General features: G+C 35.6%; 1 protein-coding gene and 1 pseudogene across 3 annotated transcripts in view; one reads left to right on the forward strand and one right to left on the reverse strand.

The window, feature by feature from the left end:
- The window catches only part of Pof1b (POF1B, actin binding protein), a 66,699-nt gene extending 51,958 nt beyond the window's left edge, over positions 1-14,741 (reverse strand). Inside the window, exons 1-3 of one of the 3 annotated variants that reach the window (XM_063279892.1) lie at positions 14,573-14,740; positions 14,121-14,455; positions 1,570-1,644 (exon numbers count right to left, since the gene is read on the reverse strand). In XM_063279892.1, coding sequence (XP_063135962.1) covers positions 1,570-1,644; positions 14,121-14,405 — 360 coding nt within the window. In that variant the 5' untranslated portion in view covers positions 14,406-14,455; positions 14,573-14,740. Of the gene's footprint in view, positions 1-1,569; positions 1,645-14,120; positions 14,456-14,538 lie in introns of all 3 variants that reach the window. The other 2 variants (NM_001106934.1, XM_039099585.2) reach the window with 2 other exon arrangements.
- Positions 14,564-23,739, forward strand: part of Rfc4-ps1 (replication factor C subunit 4, pseudogene 1) — a 63,706-nt pseudogene continuing 54,530 nt past the window's right edge.

The following is a 23,739-nucleotide window of genomic DNA, read 5'->3' on the forward strand; positions in this document are numbered from 1 at the left end:
CTGAGTGAGGTAACCCAATCACAGAAAAACATACATGGTATGCACTCATTGATAAGTGGCTATTAGCCCAAATGCTTGAATTACCCTAGATGCCTAGAACAAATGAAACTCAAGACGGATGATCAAAATGTGAATGCTTCACTCCTTCTTTAAAAGGGGAACAAGAATACCCTTGGCAGGGAAGAGAGAGGCAAAGATTAAAACAGACACGGAAGGAACACCCATTCAGAGCCTGCCCCACATGTGGCCCATACATATACAGTCATCCAATTAGACAAGATGGATGAAGCAAAGAAGTGCAGGCCGACAGGAGCCGGATGTAGATCGCTCCTGAGAGACACAGCCAGAATACAGCAAATACATAGGCGAATGCCAGCAGCAAACCACTGAACTGAGAACGGGACCCCCTTTGAAGGAATCAGAGAAAGAACTCGAAGAGCTTGAAGGAGCTTGAGACCCCTTATGAACAACAATGCCAAGCAACCAGAGCTTCCAGGGATTAAGCCACTACCTAAGGACTATACATGGACTGACCCTGGAGTCTGACTTCATAGGTAGCAATGAATATTCTAGTAAGATCACCAGTAGAAGGGGAAGCCCTTGGTCCTGCTAAGACTGAACCCCCAGTGAACGTGATTGTTGGGGGGAGGGCGGCAATGGGGGGAGGATGGGGAGGGGAACACCCATAAAGAAGGGGAGGGGGAGGGATTAGGGGGATGTTTGCCTGGAAACCGGGAAAGGGAATAACACTCGAAATGTAAATAAGAAACACTCAAGTTAATAAAAAAAGAAAAAAAAGAAAAAAAAAGAGGCTAAAGGAAATGGTTAATAAATCTCGAATTATTCAAGCAAAGTAGGAATTAGAGTTTAACAACTACAAAATACTTTGTGTTTTCCATAAACTTCACTGTTGTCAATACCCTAAATTGTATGCTCCTCTCCCATGTAACTACAAATTTAATATGCTTTATATTTTGTTCCCTTGGAATTTAATTTTTTACACATGCCAATTAACTAAACATATTTTATTAAAGTAGTAATTATTATTACAACTCACATTTGTATATACAATACTTACATTGAAACCTAATAAAATAACTAGGATTATTAAGCCATAAAGTTGAAAGGAAATAAGTGTCTGTGTGTCATTGAAACCATAAACTCACAATAAGACTACTTGCCCCCTAAGTATAAATTTTAAAGTACTATCACTCACAAAGTCAGTTCCTCTGTCAATCCAATTTCACGTATTTTATTGGTATTAAAAGCAAGGACCCTTAAAATATCTGCATTCACTAGAAGATTGTCAGCTAAAATTAAACTCCACTTAAACTAAAATCATTATAAGTGAGAGAATAATGGATATCAGAATGTAATTCATGGCACTGCTGTACAACCTTTCGATAGGCAGGATTTATATTCACAGATGAGAATGCCCTCTTTGTTTGTGAGCACTGACATTTCATAGCAGTGTAGTTCGATAAAGACTTAAAGATTGTCCATACATATGAACAAGACTAATGTAAAAAGAAGAAAACTAAGTCTAATGTAACACACATCTTTGTTTACCTGTTCAGCATTTTGTGTTATATGGAGAGTGCTTGGTGCACAAGTAGATATTTTCAGAGTTGGAGAATGGAGCTCCTGTTGAGAAAAACAAAACATTCAGAAACTGTTTCTGACCACTGCACTTTGAAAGTCTTCAGTTACTGGGATTACTAGCCCATTCAGTTGAATGGATGAGGTGCCCTTTATTTTTATAATAATCTTATTAGTCACAAATAAGAACATTGTTCATAGGCTTTCTTTGATGTCTATCCAAAGGACACATTTACTGAATTACTTGGACAACTTTTAAAGTAACCTAATAATAAAATAACTTCTAGGGCATTTGTATAGCCACACCATCTTGTATTATGAAGTTTTCTTTTTTTTTCTTCTTTGACAAGTGTGCTAATATATACCACAATAGTATTATATGTCTGTTGTGAAGCAAATGAAAATTTTGTAGAGCAAAAGCAAAGAAAATATTATGAAACTAACAGATGAAGCTACCTTTGCAAAGTTGACGATTACTCTTAGTTTCCTTAAAGCTGACTCCTTTATACTTTACATTCCCTGCTACCAGCTTAATTCTGGAGCCAGCAGGACTGTTTTAAAAATCATTCACAAAAGTGAATAAAGGTGATATTCACGACAATTAGACAAAATGATTACAATGCTATCATTGTTTATATTTCTTCCCAAGTTAGGAAAGATGTACTGCCTCATTAGTGTGTACAGAGATTTTTTTTTATGGTACTGGGGATCAAATCCAAGATGTCATATGTTACTCAGGTGCTTACCATTGAGCAACTTCCCCAACTCTAGACTGCATAGAGTTGATAGTATTACTCAAGCTCTTCACACATTCCTATAATTTATAAAGGATTGACACGCCTCCAGGATATTTTCCCACAAACTGAAAAAAATTTTTTAAGAAAGGGATACTTAAAATCAGAATCACAGGTATACAAGGTTAACACTGGCAGGTTTATAAGAAACCAAGATAGTTGCTCAAACTGTAGAATGTTCTGGACACTTGGGCACTATTTTTGTCATCTTCCCCTTTTTTAACTTCGAATAGTATAGATCTGGTATTTTCTGGATGCCTCTAAATAGGTTCCTGGATTTCCTGCTAGAAGCTAAAAACTCTTCAGATAATTACAGACAATTACAGACTGTAAGGCAAACAGGCACATATCCTTCACTTCAGAAAAAATGATTCCAAATACAACCATGTGCTAATGGATCAGGCCCACAGATCATGAAGAGAACGTGAGGTTTTTGGTTTTTTGCTTTGTTCTACATGAATATAATTTTGTCTTTTTAAGATTACTGAGATGTTTACTAGCATATTAACTATACAAAGTAAGTGATGTCATCATGATAGTCACATGCCTAGAGTGCACTTAGATATATTTATCCCCTTTATTAATCCTGGAAGCAGTCATTTCCTGTTCCATAAAAAGTGAAAATGTTTATGAAAGAATCAAAGAAGAACATGTCATAATTTTAAGGTCATACCAAGAATAAGGATTTCTTTTTAGTAGACTTTCTAAGTGTTTAGCTTTTCATCTCTCTCTCTCTCTCTCTCTGTTTCTCCAACACACACACACACACACACACACACACACACACACACACACACACACACACACACACACATCACATAGAGCATTCATATTAGAATCATTAAATTCAATAGCCTTTCATTCCTGATAAGTAGTGTAAGGCACAGGTGAGGTGCTTGGTTATCACGGTAGAACTAATGCCTGGGCTAGGAGTCAGGTTCCTTGGATTGGAACCTAGTTATAGTACCGCTCAGTTTGTAATATTGGTTATCTCATGTCTCTTCCACGAGCTTCAGTTTCTTCGTGCAGGAAATTACATATGGTTGTGTGTAAGTGTGGTTTAGACAGCCCTTATTCTCTGTTCTATTTCTGGTATTATACAAACAAAGGAGATAATTTTTAACTTATTTTTGCATTTTGGTTCTATATTGAGAAAATAATTTTAAATTCTTTAGGCTTGTCAACCTTGTTTTCCTTTGATGATGAGAATGTTACTAATGCCGATGACGGTACAAACAAATATTAAGACTTTCCTACAGCAAACATCTTTAATAGAGCCTTGAAATTCAATACCTAAAACAACCTCATAAAGAAGGTACCAGTATAACTCTACCAGACATTATAAGTAATTTTACACAAAACAGCCTAATTTAATAGATGATAATTATAGAGGTATTATTACATGCTAGAATTCAACAAAAATAGCAATTACTCCAGAAATCATGCTTGTAATCACTCTATATTTTGCCACATTTATAACTTGCTTGATTATATTTTCAGTTGACAAATTGTAGGATCTACTTATAAGATAAATTGTGATTAGGTCTTATATGAGGAGCCTAAATATATTTTTATTTCTCTCTTTCAAATTAGTCCTTGTGAAAAGTAACACTTAGAATTTGGGCTACTGGAGAATAAGTAGGAGTCTTTGTCCATGCTGGAAAAAGTGCTCTACCACTAAGCTATATCCTGGCTGTTGTGTTCTGTGGTAGAAGTTTAGTATGCATGCCAGGCTGGCCTCATGATCCCCCTGCTTTAATTACAGCATGCTGGATAGGTGTCTGGTTCGAAAGCAACTTTTGAAAACATCTCATCTATTTAAACGTGATCACATGAGGAGACAACCCTGATTAAATGATTTAAACTGCTCTAAATTCAACAAAGGACATCTGTAGGCTCCATGATGTATTTGCAGAGTATAGCCACAGGGCCCTAAATCAAGTAACACACTCCGGTTCTCTTTAGCACTTATGTCAGTTAATTCCCTTAATATTTCAGGATGGTTGTACTCTTTCATATAAAATATACACTATATTATTGAGTCATCTAGTCTTCTGCCTCAGAAATGATAAGCATTACTTTGCTTTCAACTTAACTTACACAGAAGTCTGGTAAAAATCAATGTTCATCATTACGCAGGCTAGATCTGGTATGAAACCCGGGTCTGTTTGTCCTGTGCTGCCTCAAGTAATGCTTTTTTGCTGTTTACGAAGTTGTACCCGTGTTCCTCCTTCTCTTCCTCATTTACTTTTTATGAAGGAGGCATGGCATTGGCAATTTTAAAATCAAAATGGGTTAAAATCAGTTGGCTTTCTGAGAGAATTTCACCACATCACTCAAGACAATTTTCTGCATCTTAGTACATGCTATATCAGAGCCAAGAGCTTTGGTTTCCAGTAGAGAATTCACTATTCACAAAAATGTATCCATTTTCAACTGTTAAAATAGATATGTGGTTTTCAGAGTTACATAGTTGAAGTATAAATGGTCCAAGCTTCTCAGTTATTTACTCTAATCACAGTGCTTTTCAGCATCAGAGTGCAATGGAAAAAGGAAGAAAATCAGAAGCTAGCGAGCTGTTATTTCCCTCTAGACACATAGGAAACCTACAAACATAGGCTCTATTCTCAACTTAAGGATTAGTTGAGAAATGAAATAAAAAATCAGAATAGATAGGTTTTTGACCTCTAATATCTTTTTGTACTGTTCTAGGTTGATAAAGATAGAATAGTCAACGAATGACTTATAATAAAAATAGAAACATGTTTAAAGTGAAACATTTTATTATATAATTAAAATGAACTAAAATAGACAATTGATATAATGAAAATCCCAAAAGTAAGTTTCTAAATTCAATGATTCATGATTTCTTAAAAGATCTGTGCTAACTTGGACAAAATTGTCTTGGACTGTTGGAATACTGGATTTTTTAATTTGAATTTTTTTCAGGAAGCAGTGTATCTTGTTACCCCAGCTGGTCTTGAACTTCCTACTGAGCCAAGAATAACTTAGAACTTCTAATCCCCAATGTACACATGGACCACACACAGTTTATTTGGGTATCACACACAGGGACTCATGCATGCTAGGCAAGCACTCTATACCACCTGAGCGATATCTCCAGTCCCCTTTATATACATGCAAAGTACAGTCCCTGTTAAGTAACAGAGAGGTATAAGAATTAACAGAGTCTATTCTCTATTCTTGTCAAACTTATAATTGGGTAGCTGATAAAAATTTGCAAATTACAGTGAAGTAAGAAGTATAAGGAGTTACTACAGGAGCTTCAAGAGTTAAGAGGTAAAGTAAACCTTGGATAATTAAAGGTTGGCTCACACAGAAACATATGAGGAACATAACAAATGTCTCTAGAGCTTTGTCATGTATTGGTGAGAAGTATGGTAACTGAGGCCTTATTTAGAGAATGGTCTGTAGCACAGGGCAGTAGAATAGGATTTCAACAAAATGGGTCCATAAGGAGCAGATCTGAAACTCAAACAAAGAAATTTACAGACTGAATATCACCAAGAGTTTAATAGAGAGAAGCTTGAGATGAGGTATTTGTAGAAAACCTGAGGAAATTTTCTAGAAAAGACATTTTTTGGTATAATTTGATTTATGATGAATTTGAAACAACTTTAGGCTGTAAGTTTTACACTTGATATAGCCACTTTTGTATAATTTTGGTCAAGTACAAACATAGGCTAAAGTAAAAATTGTTTATTTTGGCTCGCAGTTTCAGAAAACTAACAAATGCTTGGTTGTGTGTAATTAAGAAGAATGAGGTGGAAAAACCTGTGGTGGAGGAAAGTTGATCACACTATGGTAGATGGAAAGAGGGGGGCAGGGAGGAGTAAGAATTGAGGGAGGGATGGAGGGAAGGAGGGGGAGTGGGAAGGGAGAGAGAGATTGATTCAGAAACTGACTAGGAATAATATACACTGAAGAACCTATCCAAAAGGACCTTATTCTTTAGGCAGGCCACGTTTCCTTTAAAGTTTCTAGAATCTTCAAAAACAGTGCTACCAATGCAGGAATAGATGTTTCCAACATGAACTTGTGGCTGCTATTTCAGAATCAAGCCACAATAATATCCAAGCTAAAGTTTGTGGAAGAAGATAAATGGGTAATTAAGTGCTCCATTTGAAGCAGAAAGCTTTCATTAGAAAATTACAAATATAGTTTGGAGTGTGTGTGGATGAATAGTTATAATAGTTTTTATAAGAGAAACTTTGGGCACATAACTAATATGTCAAACCATTAGAGGATTATGGAATAAAATTTAATAAATGAAACCATTTCACCTCGATAGAATTTCATTATCAGAACAAGTACATGGAATATATCTAAAAGCAACCTAATTAATGTCTTCAAGCAACAATGTCTCAGGGAACTGATGTGATGACCAGTCGAAGTACCTGTCGTTTAACATCACAGGCCATTACAATTGTGACAAGTATTTATCCATCAAAACCATAAGCCAAATATAAGCAAGTTGATTTCAGATGCTTCATAAGACCTAAGACTTGGAAAACAAAACTAATTGACTCATCGAATAACTTCGAATGTTTATTATGTTTAGTTTATCTTTTTTTAAAGAAAATATGTGATTTTTCTAGTTTAATTCCAAAGAGAGCCTGCGCAAGAGTGACAGTCTGAAACAGTTCCAGTTAAGAACTGTGTCTTTACAAAAAAAAAAAAAAACATATTCAGGAATTTAGGGAAGCCATAATCATATTAAAGGAAGAAAAACCAGAGGGATGGAAGAGAAAGGTAGGAAAGGAGGGAGCAATAAAGCAGGATAAAGAGAAAAAAGTGTACACATTCTATTTTTCAGAACATCCATTTCCATTTGTCATTGAGTCTTGATTTTCGAAATAATGGGTAAACCTTTAAGAAGTGTAAAACCTGGGTGGAATAAGAGAGTAAAGAAGTGATACAGTACGCAAAACACATGTATCACCCTCTAGCTAATGCAAATTAATATCAGGTGTAAAAGTAGTCTATAGCTGGAGTGGCTGTCGGTGAAAGGAGGCAGGGTAAGAAAAAGCCCTAACAATGACTTTGGGGGTGCAGTTTCTGGGATAAGTAAGATCTGAATCATGATGAATTATTTTCAGAACCTGGAGTAGAAACATTGGTGGAAGTTGGAAGGACAGCAAAGTGAGTTTGCTTAGAAAACAGTCATATGGGTATCTGCAACTGAATGCAAAGGTGGAGCAAATGGGAGATAGACTAAAGAGCAGAATGGGAGGTACCTAGATGGTCCTTTGACATTATTAAAGACATTTTCTGTCATTTGGATAAATTTCACATGAAGGTAAAGGTTCAGTATTTCCATCAAAGTTATCCCAGGGCAATTGGACCTTTGAAATAAATAAAAATTAATTTCTTGCATCATCATATATTTTGATAAAAATCAGCAAAATTAATGAAGAATATTTTAAAAATTAATTCCTAATAACAACAAAATTTTTGTTTCCGAGAAATAACATATTTCAAACTGAAATGACATTCATGCTATATTTTCTTAGAATATATTTTCTTACAAAGCCTATGATGGCCTCAAAGTCACTATGTAGGTAAGACTGAACACAAATTCATTGTGATCCTCCTACCTCAGCCTCCTGAATGAGGACACTATACCAAGTCCATATTTTTTAATGTTCATGTGCATTATCTTAGGTGGTTTAAAATGGGTACATACAGAAAATGGTGATGAAATAATTGTGATAATAATAATGGTGATTCATTAATCAGTTAGCACAAACTTTGTAATGTTAATGAGTCAAGTGTACACACCAAGAATATTGCATATTGCATACACATGTAGACTTGCAACTAACTGCTAGGTTTAAATCCCAATTTTAGTATACACTAGCTGTATTCCAAAGGTTATATTACATTTCTGCACTTCATGGACCTGAGCTGTAAAAAATGGAAATGACATAGAACTTCATTTACTGGATACCTTTACATTTACCTCATTTAGTAATCACTAAAATCTGAAAGCCATTTAGTTTTTCTTTCTAAATAAATGATCAGTGGTTCTAACAAGTCCAGTGACTTATTCAATGTAATACAGTACTTAATAGTTCTAACAAGTCCAGTGACTTATTCAATGTAATACAGTACTTAATAGTTCTAACAAGTCCAGTGACTTATTCAATGTAATACAGTACTTAACATTTATATGTCAGGCATTGAACTATGTGTTTCCCACTATATGTAATCCTATAACTGTAGCAAAAACCTGTAAGTTCCTTTTTATTGTTGTCCCACTTTATAGACGAGAAGAATGACATATACAGCTGATGAGTTCCTATACCAGGTATTAAACTCAAGCTTAAAATCTAAGCTACACTGTTTCAGAGTTCCATTCTACCACAGTCCACCTGAACATTCAGTACGTATGGCTCTGTCTAAGACACCCCACAGAGAGCAATTTTATAGGATTTTCTCTGTAACAGCTGCTTAGACTGTCAAATATGAACCTTTCCAAGGATCTATATCTGGTTTTCACTTATCTCTTGGTGACTCCATTTGTAGAGCTCAAAATATTCAATCAACAGAGAAGAAATAAGTGAATTGGGTAGTAGAGAATATTATATGCACAGTGGATGGATTTTTTTCTTTATATGTTTGGAAGTATACTGTAATGAACATGGAACTGCTTCATAATTTTAATTTTAATTTTTTTCTTAAAGACTAATATATGATATTTCCCATCCAAGATTAAGAGAGTGTTATGGGTCCTCTTGCTAGTCCCAATACTTACAAGAATCACTGAAAGTAATAATATTGAGTTAGAATAGGTATAGGAACAATAGTTTCAAAGGAGGTATTTTTTATGTTTATAGTTCTTTTTTTATAGAAAATAATTTCTTTTGCACAATATATTTGGATCACAGTTTCCCTTCCACCATCCACTCCCAGATCCTCCCCAACTCCCAATCTACCCAATTCCAGGTTTTCTTTTTCTCCCTTTGGAAAAACAGCCAAAAAATAATTTAAAAACAACAAACTAAAGTACAAAAACAAAATAAGAAGATTAGGAACACACACACAGCACAAAAACACAAAGTCTGAAAACATAATATATGTAAAACTACCTGACATTTATTCTGATGGAATTTCACAAGGTAAACTATTATTTGAATAAAGTCCCTGAATAGTGTGGAGAACACTTGTTAGAACATTTCAAACTCAGTAACATCATCAAACACCTGCCTTAAGTTGTTGTTGAGATATTTTTCAATACTTTATAAAATAAGAAACATGTAAATTAACAGCATCTTTTTAAAAGAGGAGACAAACACTTCATTCAATTAAAATAGAAGACTATTATTGTGTTTTCATAAAAGGAAAACAAAAAGTGGTTCCATTCCTTTCTTCTCTCAAACCCAAATCTCTCACTTAAGATTCTTATTTCTGATTGTCATTCTCTCTGTCTCTTTCTGTGTCTCTCTGTCTCTCAGTCTCTTCTTTGTCTCTCTCTCCATTGCTCACTCATTTTCTTTTTAAAGAAAGCTATAAAATGGAGAGGGAACAAAATATACAGTTCTCTTTCAGTGTATGCTCTCTATCTTTTCTGTCTTTAGTTTTTACTAGGATATATGCTCCAGAAAAGCAAAAAAAGAGCTTCTGCTGGAATAGCTGATGATGTGAAAAGTCAGTTTAAATATATATATATATATATATATATATATATATATATATATATATATATTTATAAGGCTTCAACTCTTAAATGAAGCTTCAAAGCATGACAAATATCTCAGTAGTTTCACCAGGAATTGTGAAGAAAGAACAGTTGACACAATGTCTTCTCTCCTTCCACTGGCTATATTCCCTGCCCAATACCACATCACAAAGACAACTTGTGAGTGTCACAGCAGCCTGAAACTGGCCCAGATATTTATCAGACCTGCCTTAACAAGAGACAAGTGCCATGAACATTTTCACCCAGCAATTAGGTGCACTAACAATTTCTAAAGCTTCGTTTAATTGTAAGCACAAAGGGGATGACCAACTCTGAAAACACCAGCCCCTTTATCCCATGACCTCATTCTTTATTCAGGCAACCTACTTCCCTGAACAAGCATTCCTTTACTGACCACACCCTTGAACAACAATTTCTCAAAGCAACACACCTCTTTACACAGAACAGGAAAATTTTCTACTAGTAAATAGAAACTTTACCACAGTAGGGAAGTCATTCTCAGTCTTTGCAACCAAAGACAATGGAAAATAAAATGTAAACAAAACTATACACTGAGTGAATAATTATCAGTCATGAAGTTCATTTACAAATTCACATTTAACTCTAGGCTACTCTCTGAGGTTAGACTTTTTTGTTGCAAGTTTTCAAATTAAAAATAATGGCAAACCTTAAAAGTCATACATTAAAACCCAATATTTTATTTAAGAAATTCCTTGTGACAATATATAAACTAATATTTTTATAAAGATAGGCATTGACATCCAGGCTCTGTGTGTTTATCCTCCAAGTGGACTTTCCTTGGATAAGCAAATGGTATTTATCCAGATCATAGCATTTCCTGTAAAACCGGCACTTAAGAAGCATCTGTTCACTGAATGACTGGAATTTAACATATTTAATTTTGATCTATTTTCCTTTCTCAAAACTCAGTGTTCATGGAAAATATCTTGACCTTCATGAATACTTAAATTAGCCAAAGGAAAAAATATAAGTCCAATGAATAATTCACACCCGTGTTGTTCATTTAAGGCAGTATGCCATTTTGAGTTAATTATGGTGGTTTAATATTTAAGCGTTAAGGATTGAATTCTAAAGGGTTTTGTTGTTATTGTTTTTCTTTGGCTTTAAGTAGCTTTGAGAACATTATTCATTTATTTGTAAAACCACACTGGGCTTAAAAGTGTTTCTGGCTTTGTATGACTATACTTCTTCTTGTGGGTAAACCTAATAATTTAAATTCTACTATTAATCCAGATAAGGTGGGTAAAACTGGTATCTACATTTAATTTTATTTGAGAAATACCCTATTAATCAGGCAAAAATAATAACCAAGAAAACCATAAGTATGTTTCATCAATTATAAGTGAAAATGAAAACATTATATATCATATAGATATATAAATATGTTTACATCTATCAACAGAATCTTAGTACACAAGAGAAGAGTAGTAGAAAACATATTGTAAAACACCAGAGATAGAAAATACTAAATAATCATAAGATTTGGGAAACAAAGTAGAGTAGCATGAATTGTTTTCCAAAGGAAATATATTTTATAACTGGCAAGATTTATTTTAAAATCTGAGTTCTCTAAGTATCATACATTCACCCAAACAAAGTAAAAGGTTTCATTGAATCCATTGTGGCCAGAAATTGAATGCTAATCCTCATCGTCTTGCCTTCTCCTGTAGTAAATGCTGAAATTAGCATAATTGCCACATATCAACTCATCTAAAACACAACATATTAAGAAAAAATTTATTGAAACTGTAAAAGGAGATTTGAGTAATCTCTATTGCCTTGTGCCTGGGTATGTAGGAAAGGTACCATCCCAATGGAGTCACTTTGTAAGCAGGGATATCATTTTAATCACATCTAGGACTAGTTTATGTGACTGCCGTAATATCAACCTAACAATAAGAGGAAGGTAGAAAACAAAATAGATGAGCTTGCTATTCATCGTCATTGTGGTCACTGTCTTTAAAAGCTGTTTGGTTGTGGTCCCTTTTAGTGTAATTCATCTCCAAATCCATTTGAAATTTTATAGTCAAAGTTTCTTTTTATGTTTGCTACCAAGGAAATAAAGTTCATTCTTCCCCTCTATAATATAACTTGAATTTCACCTCTCTCATGTCCATTCATTCATTACTTTTATTTCTCTCTAGTCATAAATAACCCCATTCCTCAGAATGAACTCCATTCTAGTCTCTTATCTCAACTACTTTTAAAGTCACACTTTTAGGCCATAAGGGTATATGTGGCTTTGCTACAAGGAACTAAGTTTCAGGATGGAAAGAGTCTTAAAGAGATCAATTTGGCAAATTCTGTATAAAAGAAGGAAAGTTTTTTTTAAAAAGCGTAACCATCTTAGTTTGAGCCTTACATTATTATTAAGAATGAAAGTTGAACCAAGGGAAAAGAAATAAAACACAATTCTCAAAATTGTCCTATATTTTGTATTACTTTTTAAAAAGAAGTTTGCTCTTAAGTGTGTACCTATCATTCTTTTACTAGCATGTTCACATGAAACAAGAAGGCTGTGGGTTGAAATAACTGAAAAGTAGGATGGCTTCAGCATTGCTATGATGATTGTAATTGCCGTTTTTAACCATTGTTTTGGAGGTATCAAGGATCTAAGATGGTCTCTGGTTTGTTGTTCGTTGACATGCTAATGTGCAATATTGGAATGTAAATTGGAATATTGGAATGATAACTTATAAAACCTGGGATTTTTTTTTAACCTTTATAGTTTTCTACCCTTTGAACACAATACAGGTGAAGGTTTTTCCTACCTACAGAAGGTCTGGATTTGGTTGGGAGGAGTTGGGGGTGGGGGGAGGGGTTAAAGGAAAAATCAGAAAATTACTGGTATTAAATGTTTTGTATTTACCCTGCTTTTAAACTGTTAAATAAGACAATAGTAAAATAATTGTGCTTATAGTTTGGAAACCACTTCTATCTTTGAGGAAATATTTGTAAAGTTTCACTGCACATTTTAAGGATGCTGCTTTATATTCTACTCGAATTGTGGGTTTTAGAATGAAAGCCATGTCCTGTTTCCAGTTGGTATAATAATATAAGATAGGATAAGACCCAGTCATTCCTTTATGAGGTTTGCACAGTACAAATATCATGAAAATACAATTTCAGTTTGGATAGAAGCTCACAGAAAGCTTAACGGTATGTACAGGTATGTACACTTAATATAAAGGGAGTTAGAGAATCAAAACAGACATTAAGCTGTCATTTTATACTATCTCTCCACATTACTTTTCATGTTCTTGAAAGACTATTAGCACAGATATTGGTGGTAAGAAAAAAAAAACAATTTATCTCATTTCTAAGTGTTTCTTAAAGATTCTTCCTTTGTAACTTTCATTTGCCTGCTTGCCTTTCTTGCTTTTCAACCTTTCTTCTCCCAAACATTTCATAAATTATTCAGCTAGTATGTATAAGAATCAATGTGTCATTTTGACACGTAAAATAATTCTAAGACATGTGCACCTGTCACTTATCTGGGATCAGCATACTATTAGCTGAGCGCAAATAACTACACATCACTCCATATGTGCTATTGTCTCTGTATCACTCTATTTGCCACGAAACACCTGTTTGCTAGTGATATGATGTGAATTAGTGGGGAACTGTTCTAAAAATAAACCTATTGCATTCAACTTGATGACTACTTTTGTCGTTAAAGGCAAAAATGGCTTGCCATTTAGAACACATCTTTCAATCAATTTCAATTTTTAAAATGTGCCTTCCTATACTCTGGTCAGGTTATGTAAATCATCGGGATGGCAACCAACCAACCACAGGCCGTAGTAAACAAAAAATAAAAGAGCTGAGAGACAGAATTTGAAGACTGTCTAACACATACATAACCAAAACCAACCAACAGCTATCCTTGTAGATTACAGCAAAAGAAGCAGAAAAGAAGAGAAGTGAGATTTAAGATTTGCTTTCCTTTTTCATGATAATCTGAAATAGCTGTCTTTTGTTACCTGAGAATGGTCGCTCCAAACCAAATTTTGGTAGGAGGAGGCTGGTTTGAGAGGGGAGAGCACTTCCCGTGAGCCGAGGGGGTCCAAGGCCTGCACCACCTTGTTCATAGGCCCACTGTAGGTCCTCACTCGCTCATACACTACATTTTTTTCTGGAGGCTGCTGGGCTTGACTTGACTGATGGTAGCAGTGGTAATGCTGAGGCTGGCACTGCAGGACCTCCGTGGGCTGCTGGGTCCCACAACTGCTGCTGCTGGTCTCACTCCAATAACTTGAGCTCATCATCTTCTCGGTGGTCAGAAACAGTTTCCCCAGAGTTTCCCCAGGTGCTCTCCCTAAGGAAAAAAAAATCGTTGAAAAGGTGATAACAGCGAAGGCAGGCACGCAGGGACATGCAAAGAAGGCCTTTATCAACCACCTTTTATCCCTGGTGGTGCTTAAAGATGAGTTACCGGAGCAGCAGCAGGAGCAGGTCTGGCAGCTGCGAGTACACAGCAAAGTATTTGAGCTCAAAGGAAAAGAGGAGCCACCCTGGGAGATTGCTCCAGGAAATGGTACCGACACGCCCCTCAGGGGCGGATTCACCTGGCAGGTTTGCGTGCCAGGAGAGGCCCTGCCTTGCCACAGAGATAGCAACAGGACTTCCCAGTAGGTAAAGCAGTCAAGAAAAAGCAGAGACAGAAGTTCAGGGCAGGAGCCAGCTCCTAGGACTGGAAATTTCAAGACAAAGATACCAGTGTTCAAAACCTGTTAGAGCAAACAACTTTCCCATGGCTTGTAAATTTAGCAAAGGTGGTTTCAAGCCTAAGTACTCATTCCAGAATCTCAGACCAAATTAAAGCCTAGGGACAAACTCAGTTTCAAAGATAAATTGGCATTCTTCACAAACCCCTGGTGATAATGCAGACAAAGCAGATTGCCACGGGGACTCCAAGAAATTTTCTCTAATTTGTGAACCTGTTTATCTGGCTCCAGTCATAGTATGTGTTTTGAAAGACATTGACAGAGATGTATCCAGAAGAACGGCTGAGGAAAATGGTACCATTCCACAAGTCCTTTGGTTGGTTTTTGCTTTTAATAGCTTGCAGTTTTAGAAAGGAATTTGCCCTGACTTTTTTCTGCCTCAGGAAACTTGAAGTTCCATTTCTTCTTTAATCTCCAGTTGTTAAAGGCACTGTAAACCTTTATGGTGCCTTTTGAGACAAAATGAGATCTAAATGTGTTCAGCACTTATTTACAACTACTTGAAAATCCAATCAAAATGGTATTTACCCACAAGGTAATGCCTGGCAAGAAACTCAAGCAAGAAACTGAACTACAAAATCCTACCTGATGCTTCTTTAAAATTAAGGGGGAGGGGTGTCTTCCTTATCTGTGTATGGATTTTAGGACCCACTACTTCAGAAAGAATGTGATGCCTTTCATCTGGGTAGCCATCTTTTTGTGGTAAGTAAACAAAAGGTAATAATTTACTAGTCACTTACTATGTGCCAGGGCACATTCAAGAAACTTTGGAGGAAGCGTTACACTGTTCACAACTTTGTAAGGGTTTCCTGGGTGAAAAGCTGAGTGAGGCACAGGTATAAAGAAGTTGAAAATCTTCCCACAATTAGATAAGTCTTTTTTTTTAATCTTTATTAACTTGGGTATTTATTTACATTTCAATTGTTATTCCCTTTCCTGGTTTCTGGGTCAACATTCCCCTAATCCCTCCCCCTCCCCCTCCTTATAGGTGTTCCCCTCCCCATCCTCCCCCCATTACCGCCCTTCCCCCAACAATCACATTCACTGGGAGTTCAGTCTTGGCAGGACCAAGGGCTTCCCCTTGCACTGGTGCTCTTACTAGGCTATTCATTGCTACCTATGAGGTTGGAGCCCAGGGTCAGTCCATGTATAGTCTTTGGGTAGTGGCTTAGTCCCTGGAAGCTCTGGTTGCTTGGCATTGTTGTTCATATGGGGTCTCCAGCCCCTTCAGCTCTTTCAGTCCTTTCTCTGATTCCTTCAATGGGGGTCCCGTTCTCAGTTCAGTGGTTTGCTACTGGCATTCGCCTCTGTATTTGCTGTATTCTGGCTGTGTCTCTCAGGAGACATCTACATCCCGCTCCTGTCGGCCTGCACTTCTTTGCTTCATCCATCTTGTCTAATTGGATGGCTGTATATGCATGGGCCACATGTGAGGCAGGCTCTGAATGGGTGTTCCTTCTGTGTCTGTTCTAAACTTTGCATCCCTATTCCCTGCCAAGGGTATTCTTGTTCCCCTTTTAAAGAAGGAATGAAGCATTCGCATTTTGGTCATCCTTCTTGAGTTTCATGTGTTCTGTGCATCTAGGGTAATTTAAGCATTTGGGCTAATATCCACTAATCAATGAGTGCATACCATGTGTGGTTTTTTTTGTGATTGCATTACCTCACTCAGGATGATATTTTCCAGTTCCATCCATTTACCTATGAATTTCATAAAGTCATTGTTTTTGATAGCTGAGTAATATTCCATTCTGTAGATGTACCACATTTTCTGTATCCATTCCTCTGTTGAAGGGCATCTGGGTTCTTTCCAGCTTCTGGCTATTATAAATAAGGTGGCTATGAACATAGTGGAGCACGTGTCTTTGTTATATGTTGGGGCATGGATCTGGGATCTGAATATAGGGAGATTCACATCAGAATGTAAGCTTTTATGAACTATGTAATACTGATAAATAAAGTTTTAGTGTTTGAACACATATCCATCTAAGAAGTCTCTTAGGTGACAAGAAAAAAACATACTAGAAATGAAAAGTTACAACTGACTTTAAAAGTAGGCTGAATTGTTATGGATGGAAGGTATATGCAAAACACCTGAAAATTAACCTTTAAAAACACTTTAAAATAACTTGTTCTTATTACACATCTTGTATTCATCATGCACATTGCTTGTCCATTTAGACGTTGTTGTACAAAAATCAATGTAATTAGATTGACCTAGTAGTATGTAATTCCAGTACTTGTGAGGCTGAGACAGAAGGGTTGCCATGAGTTTGAAGTCAGTACCAGCTAAACAATGAATTCTAGTCCAATCTGGGCTACAGCTTAAAACCTTGTCTCAAAAAGCCAAAAATAAAAAAAAACAATTAATGATAAATTAGAAATACATAGCCTACCAAGTAACCAAGTATGATATTAGATCCATAACTCATTGCTAGCCAAAGCTTTGTTTGAATGAGGACTGGGTATAAATAGTGTTATCTAGTTAACACTGATTGAAATCTGAATTTAACACACACACACACACACACACACACACACACACACACACACACACACTCACACACACCCGCACAGAAAGAGAGAGAGAGAGAGAGAGAGAGAGAGAGAGAGAGAGAGAGAGAGAGAGAGAGAGACTGTTGTTAGTGTCTGCTGCCAGTCAATATGTAACTTGTGTAAAGTTGAGGGGAAAGTGAAAAGTATTGTTCCAACAAAATGCTGACTGTATCTGCCCTTTCCATTTCTTAGGAATGCAGGCTATCAACTTTGGTGTAGTTGGGCTCCAATTAATGTGTGAAATAGATATGTTCTTTCAATCTTTGTCGTACATCACTGCTTCCCATCCCTGGGTATAAGGAATACAGCTTGAAGCAGAAGAGAAGAACAAAATAAACTTAAGCACTACCTGACAGACAGATCACAACTGACTACAAAGCAGACACTGAGCATCCTTGTTCAAGTCCAAGAATTTAATCAATCATTCTCAAGAAAGATTCAATTTCTTCTCTGAGAACTCCCTTGTGAAGTCATGATCTGCACAGCCAAATATTTGTATTGATAAATAAATATATATGCACTTATCTATGTAACAATAGTACGTGCACCATGTCACAATTGAAAATCCAATGGATTTTGACAATGTATTCTACAAGCTTCATGATTGTACTTCTTTTTCCTATGGTATATGGGGTAGTAAGAGTTCATTACTTATTTTTATCACTAGACTTGTTCAGAGAATTCTTGATTATATTTCCAGCAGTTTTTTTTCTTTTCTCTGTAATATCGATATTTTATATTTGGCACCAAAAAACTAATTTAGAATGTTTGATTTGGGGGAATAGAACAGATATTCCCTTAGAAGATAATTTAATTACAATAGAGCTAAAATTTTTATTCACTGTTCCTAGCTATAAAAACATTTCATTCGTTAAGCATGCAACTGAAGGAGTTGGGCTGATGGGTCAGCAGTTAACAGCACTTACTGTCCTTGCAGTAAGACTGGGTTCAATTCCCAGCACCCACACTGTGGCTCACAACCATCTATAACTACAAGTACAGGGTTATTGATGCCCTCTTCTAACCTCTGAGGACACCAACTATGTACATTGTACACATATATACATTCAGGGAAAAGACTCAGACATACTAAATAAAATGGTTTAAAACTTATAAAAGAGAAAAAAGTTAAAAATTCAAGAGAGTACATGTACAAAGTAGAAACTGAAACTCCAATATTAATGGCAAACATAAGGATTGAAACATCAGCTAAATATATTGCTCTATAGAGGATATGAGATAAACAAATTCAGAAAACTCAGTCTTTTACAGTCACAATGCAGAACACTCATGTCACCACCGGTGTGTGTGTGTGTATATGTGTGTGTGTGTGTGTGTGTGTGTGTGTGTGTGTGTGTGTGTGTGTGTGTGTGTTGGTGGGTAGGGATTTCTCCTGCATGTTAAGCAAGCAGTTTCTTCCATGGATATCACCTGGGAGCCCTCTAATTTAATCAATTTTGACATTGGAAGCTCAATCCTACAAGATTGTCTGAAAGCCTTTATTCTCTATATTTCATTGTTTCCTGAAGCCAACAATCTTCATGTAGGTGCCTAAGGGATGCCAGTGATTTATCAATGAATTAGCATTTCAGCATTTCAAAAACAAAGATTGTTTTAGGAATTATTGCTAGGAAAAGAGGAAGAAATGTGGATATATGTGTGCTAGACATTATCTTATTTATCTCATAAACTTGTTAGGCTCAAATATGAAAATGCTTGCTATATATACTATAAATGTTTGCAATATACTGCCCAGGCATAGAATTTTAAAACACATTGTTCATAGAGTTTAGTGTAGTTTTTTTTTCTTCTTCTTCTTCTTTTTTTTTCTTTTTTTCGGAGCTGGGGACCGAACCCAGGGCCTTGCGCTTGCTAGGCAAGCGCTCTACCACTGAGCTAAATCCCCAACCCCTTGTGTAGTTTTTGTAAATTAGTCAATTTGGAAATAAAATTAGATGTTCCAGTGAGGTATGGTCTTAATTTTTGGAGACTTTAGCTACCTGAAATCATTAAGATGAAACAAAGCAACAATTAATTTATCAAAATTGACATATAGAGCTATATTAAACAATTAAATAGCAAAAGTAATTATAAATTTGTCACCAAATACATTTCATCGGCATCAGCAGTTTTTATATGTATTACTAATCCTTTACTCCACCTTCTGTTTTATGAGAATGATGCTTAGATCTATCTCTAGCCCAGGCTCATAGCTTCGGGCTAATGATACAAGAACAACAGACAGGTTTAACACAAAGTTACTTAAGCCATGTTGCTTCTGTCTTCTCTATGACCAAGAGAAGAATGTTCATGCTATAAAGGGTCAACAAGAATGAGTCTGAAGGAGGTAAATCCCAAAGTAGGTGAGACCATTGTATGATTCTATGAAAGCAGGTGTGTGTTATGAACTAAGCCCAATTCATTTGATCTGGCAGAACTCCATTCCAGCCTTCTGACAGGACTTAACACGGATCTTGTTTAACTGCTGTTGGGAAATTTTTGCCTGGGCAATGTTTCAGGATATGAGGTATGAAAAAGATATTTGTTTTAATTTGAACAAAAATTAAAGGCAGCATTTAGACATGGATTAAATCTGTTAAAACAAGTTTAATCTGAAGTGTGTTCAAGTTAAATTCTATATCAAAGTCCCAGTTGTCTAACAAATACTTATAAACAAAAAGAAAATAGATACTCCCTTATAAAACTTGTAGAATCACTGCATCAGAGTATCAATTTCTCTTCCTAAAATACATTGTACTAGTGATACATTTCTATCTAAAATTAATTGCCTTGTTAAAGAAAATAAGACCTGGGTTCTGGACAGATTATCCAACTTTTTGTGTGTGCAAATGCAGTGGTATAGGCTTTATGATTCTGGAACATTTTTATTGATGCACATTTCTCAGTGTGTGTCAAAAACAATACCAGCTGTACAAAGAAGTGCTTCATAACCTACTAAGTTTAATATGTATCTGGTTAAATATAATTTGTAGAATAGGTTTATTGCTATAGTATCTTCAAATGGATCCACAGTGTATGGTGTTTATCAAACTTTTGTTGATAATGAAACATGTTTTATGTATAATATATCTCTAATATATTATTTATGGGATAGTATGTGTTCATTTCTGTATGACTTTTTATTCTGGATATATTTTAATGGATTCAGAAAGTAAATGAGAATCTATATTTGATTTTTAATTCTAACCATATCATGAAAGCATATCAAAGAATATTTGATCATCTATATAAGCATATCTGTCATACTTAAAGAGAGATCTTTTGGGGCCAAAAACATCAATCTCACTGGAGAACTTTTAATGCTTTATCCTCAAGCCAGTTTCTCTGGACTCCAGAGCTATGGTATAAACATTGGTTTTAATAAGCCTTTTTAATAATTAAACACTTCTGGTGAGATTCACACACACACACACAAACACACAGATGACACACACACACACACACACACACACACACACACACACACACACTGAAATTAGGCATATAACTACTGACCTTACAGAAATTAAAAGGATAATTAGGTATTCTATGAACAACTCTATTCATATACATTGTGTAATTCAGGAAAGGAACAATTCTTTGGAAATCACCTAGTAGCACAAATTAGACAAAATGAAATATAGGAAAACAGTTTGAAATCACAGCTATTACCTTTGCACAGCGAAAACACCTGAGAATATTAAAGATTCAAGAAAAATCTATTTCTGACTCTGTCTCTCTGTGTCTCTTTCTTCTTTCCCCTCTTTTCTCCTCCCTTTCTTTTTTCTTCTCTTTCTTTTTTCCCTCAGTTGAACACAGAACTTTATATTTCCTTTTAAATACATTATTCTGAATAAAATCAAATTTCAACCAAAACTAATCAAAAGAGATAAAGAAGGAGACTTCATATTCATCAAAGGAAAAATCCACCAAGATGAAATCTCAATTCTGAATATCTATGCTCCAAATGCAAAGGCACCTACACTTATAAAAGAAACCTTACTAAAGCTCAAAACACACATTGCACCTCACAAAATAATAGTGGGATATTTCAACACCCCACTTTGACCAATGGACAGATCATGGAAACAGAAATTAAACAGAGACACAGCGAAACTAACAGAAGTTAAGAACCAAATGGATTTAACAGATATCTATAGAACATTTCATCCTAAAACAAAAGGATGTAACTTTTTCTCAGCACCTCATGGTACCTTCTCCAAAACTGACCATATAATTGGTCACAAAACAGGCCTCAACAAACACAAGAAGACTGAAATAATCTCATGCATCCTATCCGATCACCAGAGACTAAGGCTGGTCTTCAGTAACAACAAAAACGACAGAAAGCCCACGTACACATGGAAGCTGAATAGTCCTCTACTCAATAATAACTTGGACAAGGAAGAAAGAAAGACAGAAATTAAAGACTTCTTAGAATTTAATGACCATGAAAACACAACATACCCAACCTTATGGGACACAATGAAAGCTGTGCTAGGAGGAAAACTCATAACCGTGAGTGCCACCTAAAAGAAACTGGAGAGAGCAAACATTAGCAGCTTGACAGCACACCTAAAAGCTCTGAAATAAAAAGAAGGAAATTTACCCAGGAGGAGTAGATGGCAGGAAATAATCAAACTCAGGACTGAAATCAACCAAGTAGAAATAAAAAAGAACTATACAAAGAATCAACAAAACCAGGAGCTGGTTCGTTGAGAAAATTAACAAGATAGATAAACCTTTAGCCAGAGTAACCAGAGGGCACAGAGAGCATATCCAAATTAACAAACTCAGAAATGAAAAGGGAGGTATAACAAAAGAATCTGAGGAAATTCAAAAATTCATCAGACACTTCTACAAAAGCCTATATTCAACAAAACTGGGAAGTGTGGATGAAATTGACAATTTTCTAGACATATACCATGTACCAAAGTTGAATCAGGATCAGATAAACCATCTAAACAGCTCCATAACTCTTAAAGAAATAGAAGCAGTTGTTAAAAGTCTTCCAAACAGAATAAAATGAAATAAAATAAAAGCCCAGGACAAGATGGATTTAGTGCAAAACTCTATTAGACATTAATAGAAGAACCAATACCAATACTGTCCAATTTATATCACAAAGTACAAAGAGAAGGAACACTACACAATTCCTTCTATGAAGCCACAATTATGCTTATACCTAAATCGCACAAAGACCCAACAAAGAAAGAGAACTTCAGACCAATTTCCCTTATGAAAATTGATGCAAAAATACTCAATAAAACTCTCGCAAACTGAATCCAAGAACACATCAAAACTATCATCCATCATGATCAAGTGGGCTTCTTCCCAGGGATGCAGGGATGGTTCAATATATGGAAACCCATCAAAGTAATCCACTATATAAACAAACTCAAAGGAAAAAAACCCATATGATCATTTCTTTAGATGCTGAGAAAGGATTTGACAAAATTCAACACCACTTCATGTTAAAAGTCTTGGAAAAATTAGGAATTGAAGGCCCATACCTAAACATAGTAAAAGCCATATACAGCAAACCAGTAGCCAACATCAAACTAAATGGAGAGAGACTTGAAGCAATCACACAAAAATCAGGGAGTACACAAGGCTGTCCACTCTCTCCCTACCTATTCAATATAGTACTCGAAGTTGTAGCCAGAGAAACCAGACAACAAAAGAAGGTCAAGGGGATACAAAGAAAGGAAGAAGTCAAAATATCACTATTTGCAGATGATATGATAGTATACTTAAGTGATCCTAAAAGTTCCACCATAGAACTACTTAACCTGATAAACCACTTCACCAAAGTGTCCGGGTATAAAATTAACTAAAACAAATCAGTGTCCTTCCTCTACTCAAAGGATAAACAGGCTGAGAAAGAAATTAGAGAAATTACACCATTCAAAATAGTCACAAATAACATAAAATACCTCAGTGTGACTCTAACCAAGCAAGTGAAAAATCTGTATGACAAGAACTTCAAGTGTCTGAAGAAAAAACTGAAGATCTCAGAAGATAGAAAGACCTACCATGCTCGTGAATTGGCAGGAATAGTATAGTAAAAATGACTATCTTGCTTAAAGTAATCTACAGATTCAATGCAATCTCTATCAAAATCCCCACTCAATTCTTCACAGAGTTAGGAAAAGCAATTTGCAAATTCATTTGGTATAACAAAAAACCCATGATAGTGAAAACTATTCTCAACAATGTAAGAACTTCTGAAGCAATCACCCTTCCTGACCTCAAGCTATATTAAAAAGCAACAAGTGTTAAAATCTTCATGGTATTTATACAGAGACAGGCAGGTAGG

Source organism: Rattus norvegicus, chromosome X, assembly GCF_036323735.1.
Source record: "Rattus norvegicus strain BN/NHsdMcwi chromosome X, GRCr8, whole genome shotgun sequence".
In the NCBI taxonomy this organism is placed as follows: domain Eukaryota; kingdom Metazoa; phylum Chordata; class Mammalia; order Rodentia; family Muridae; genus Rattus; species Rattus norvegicus.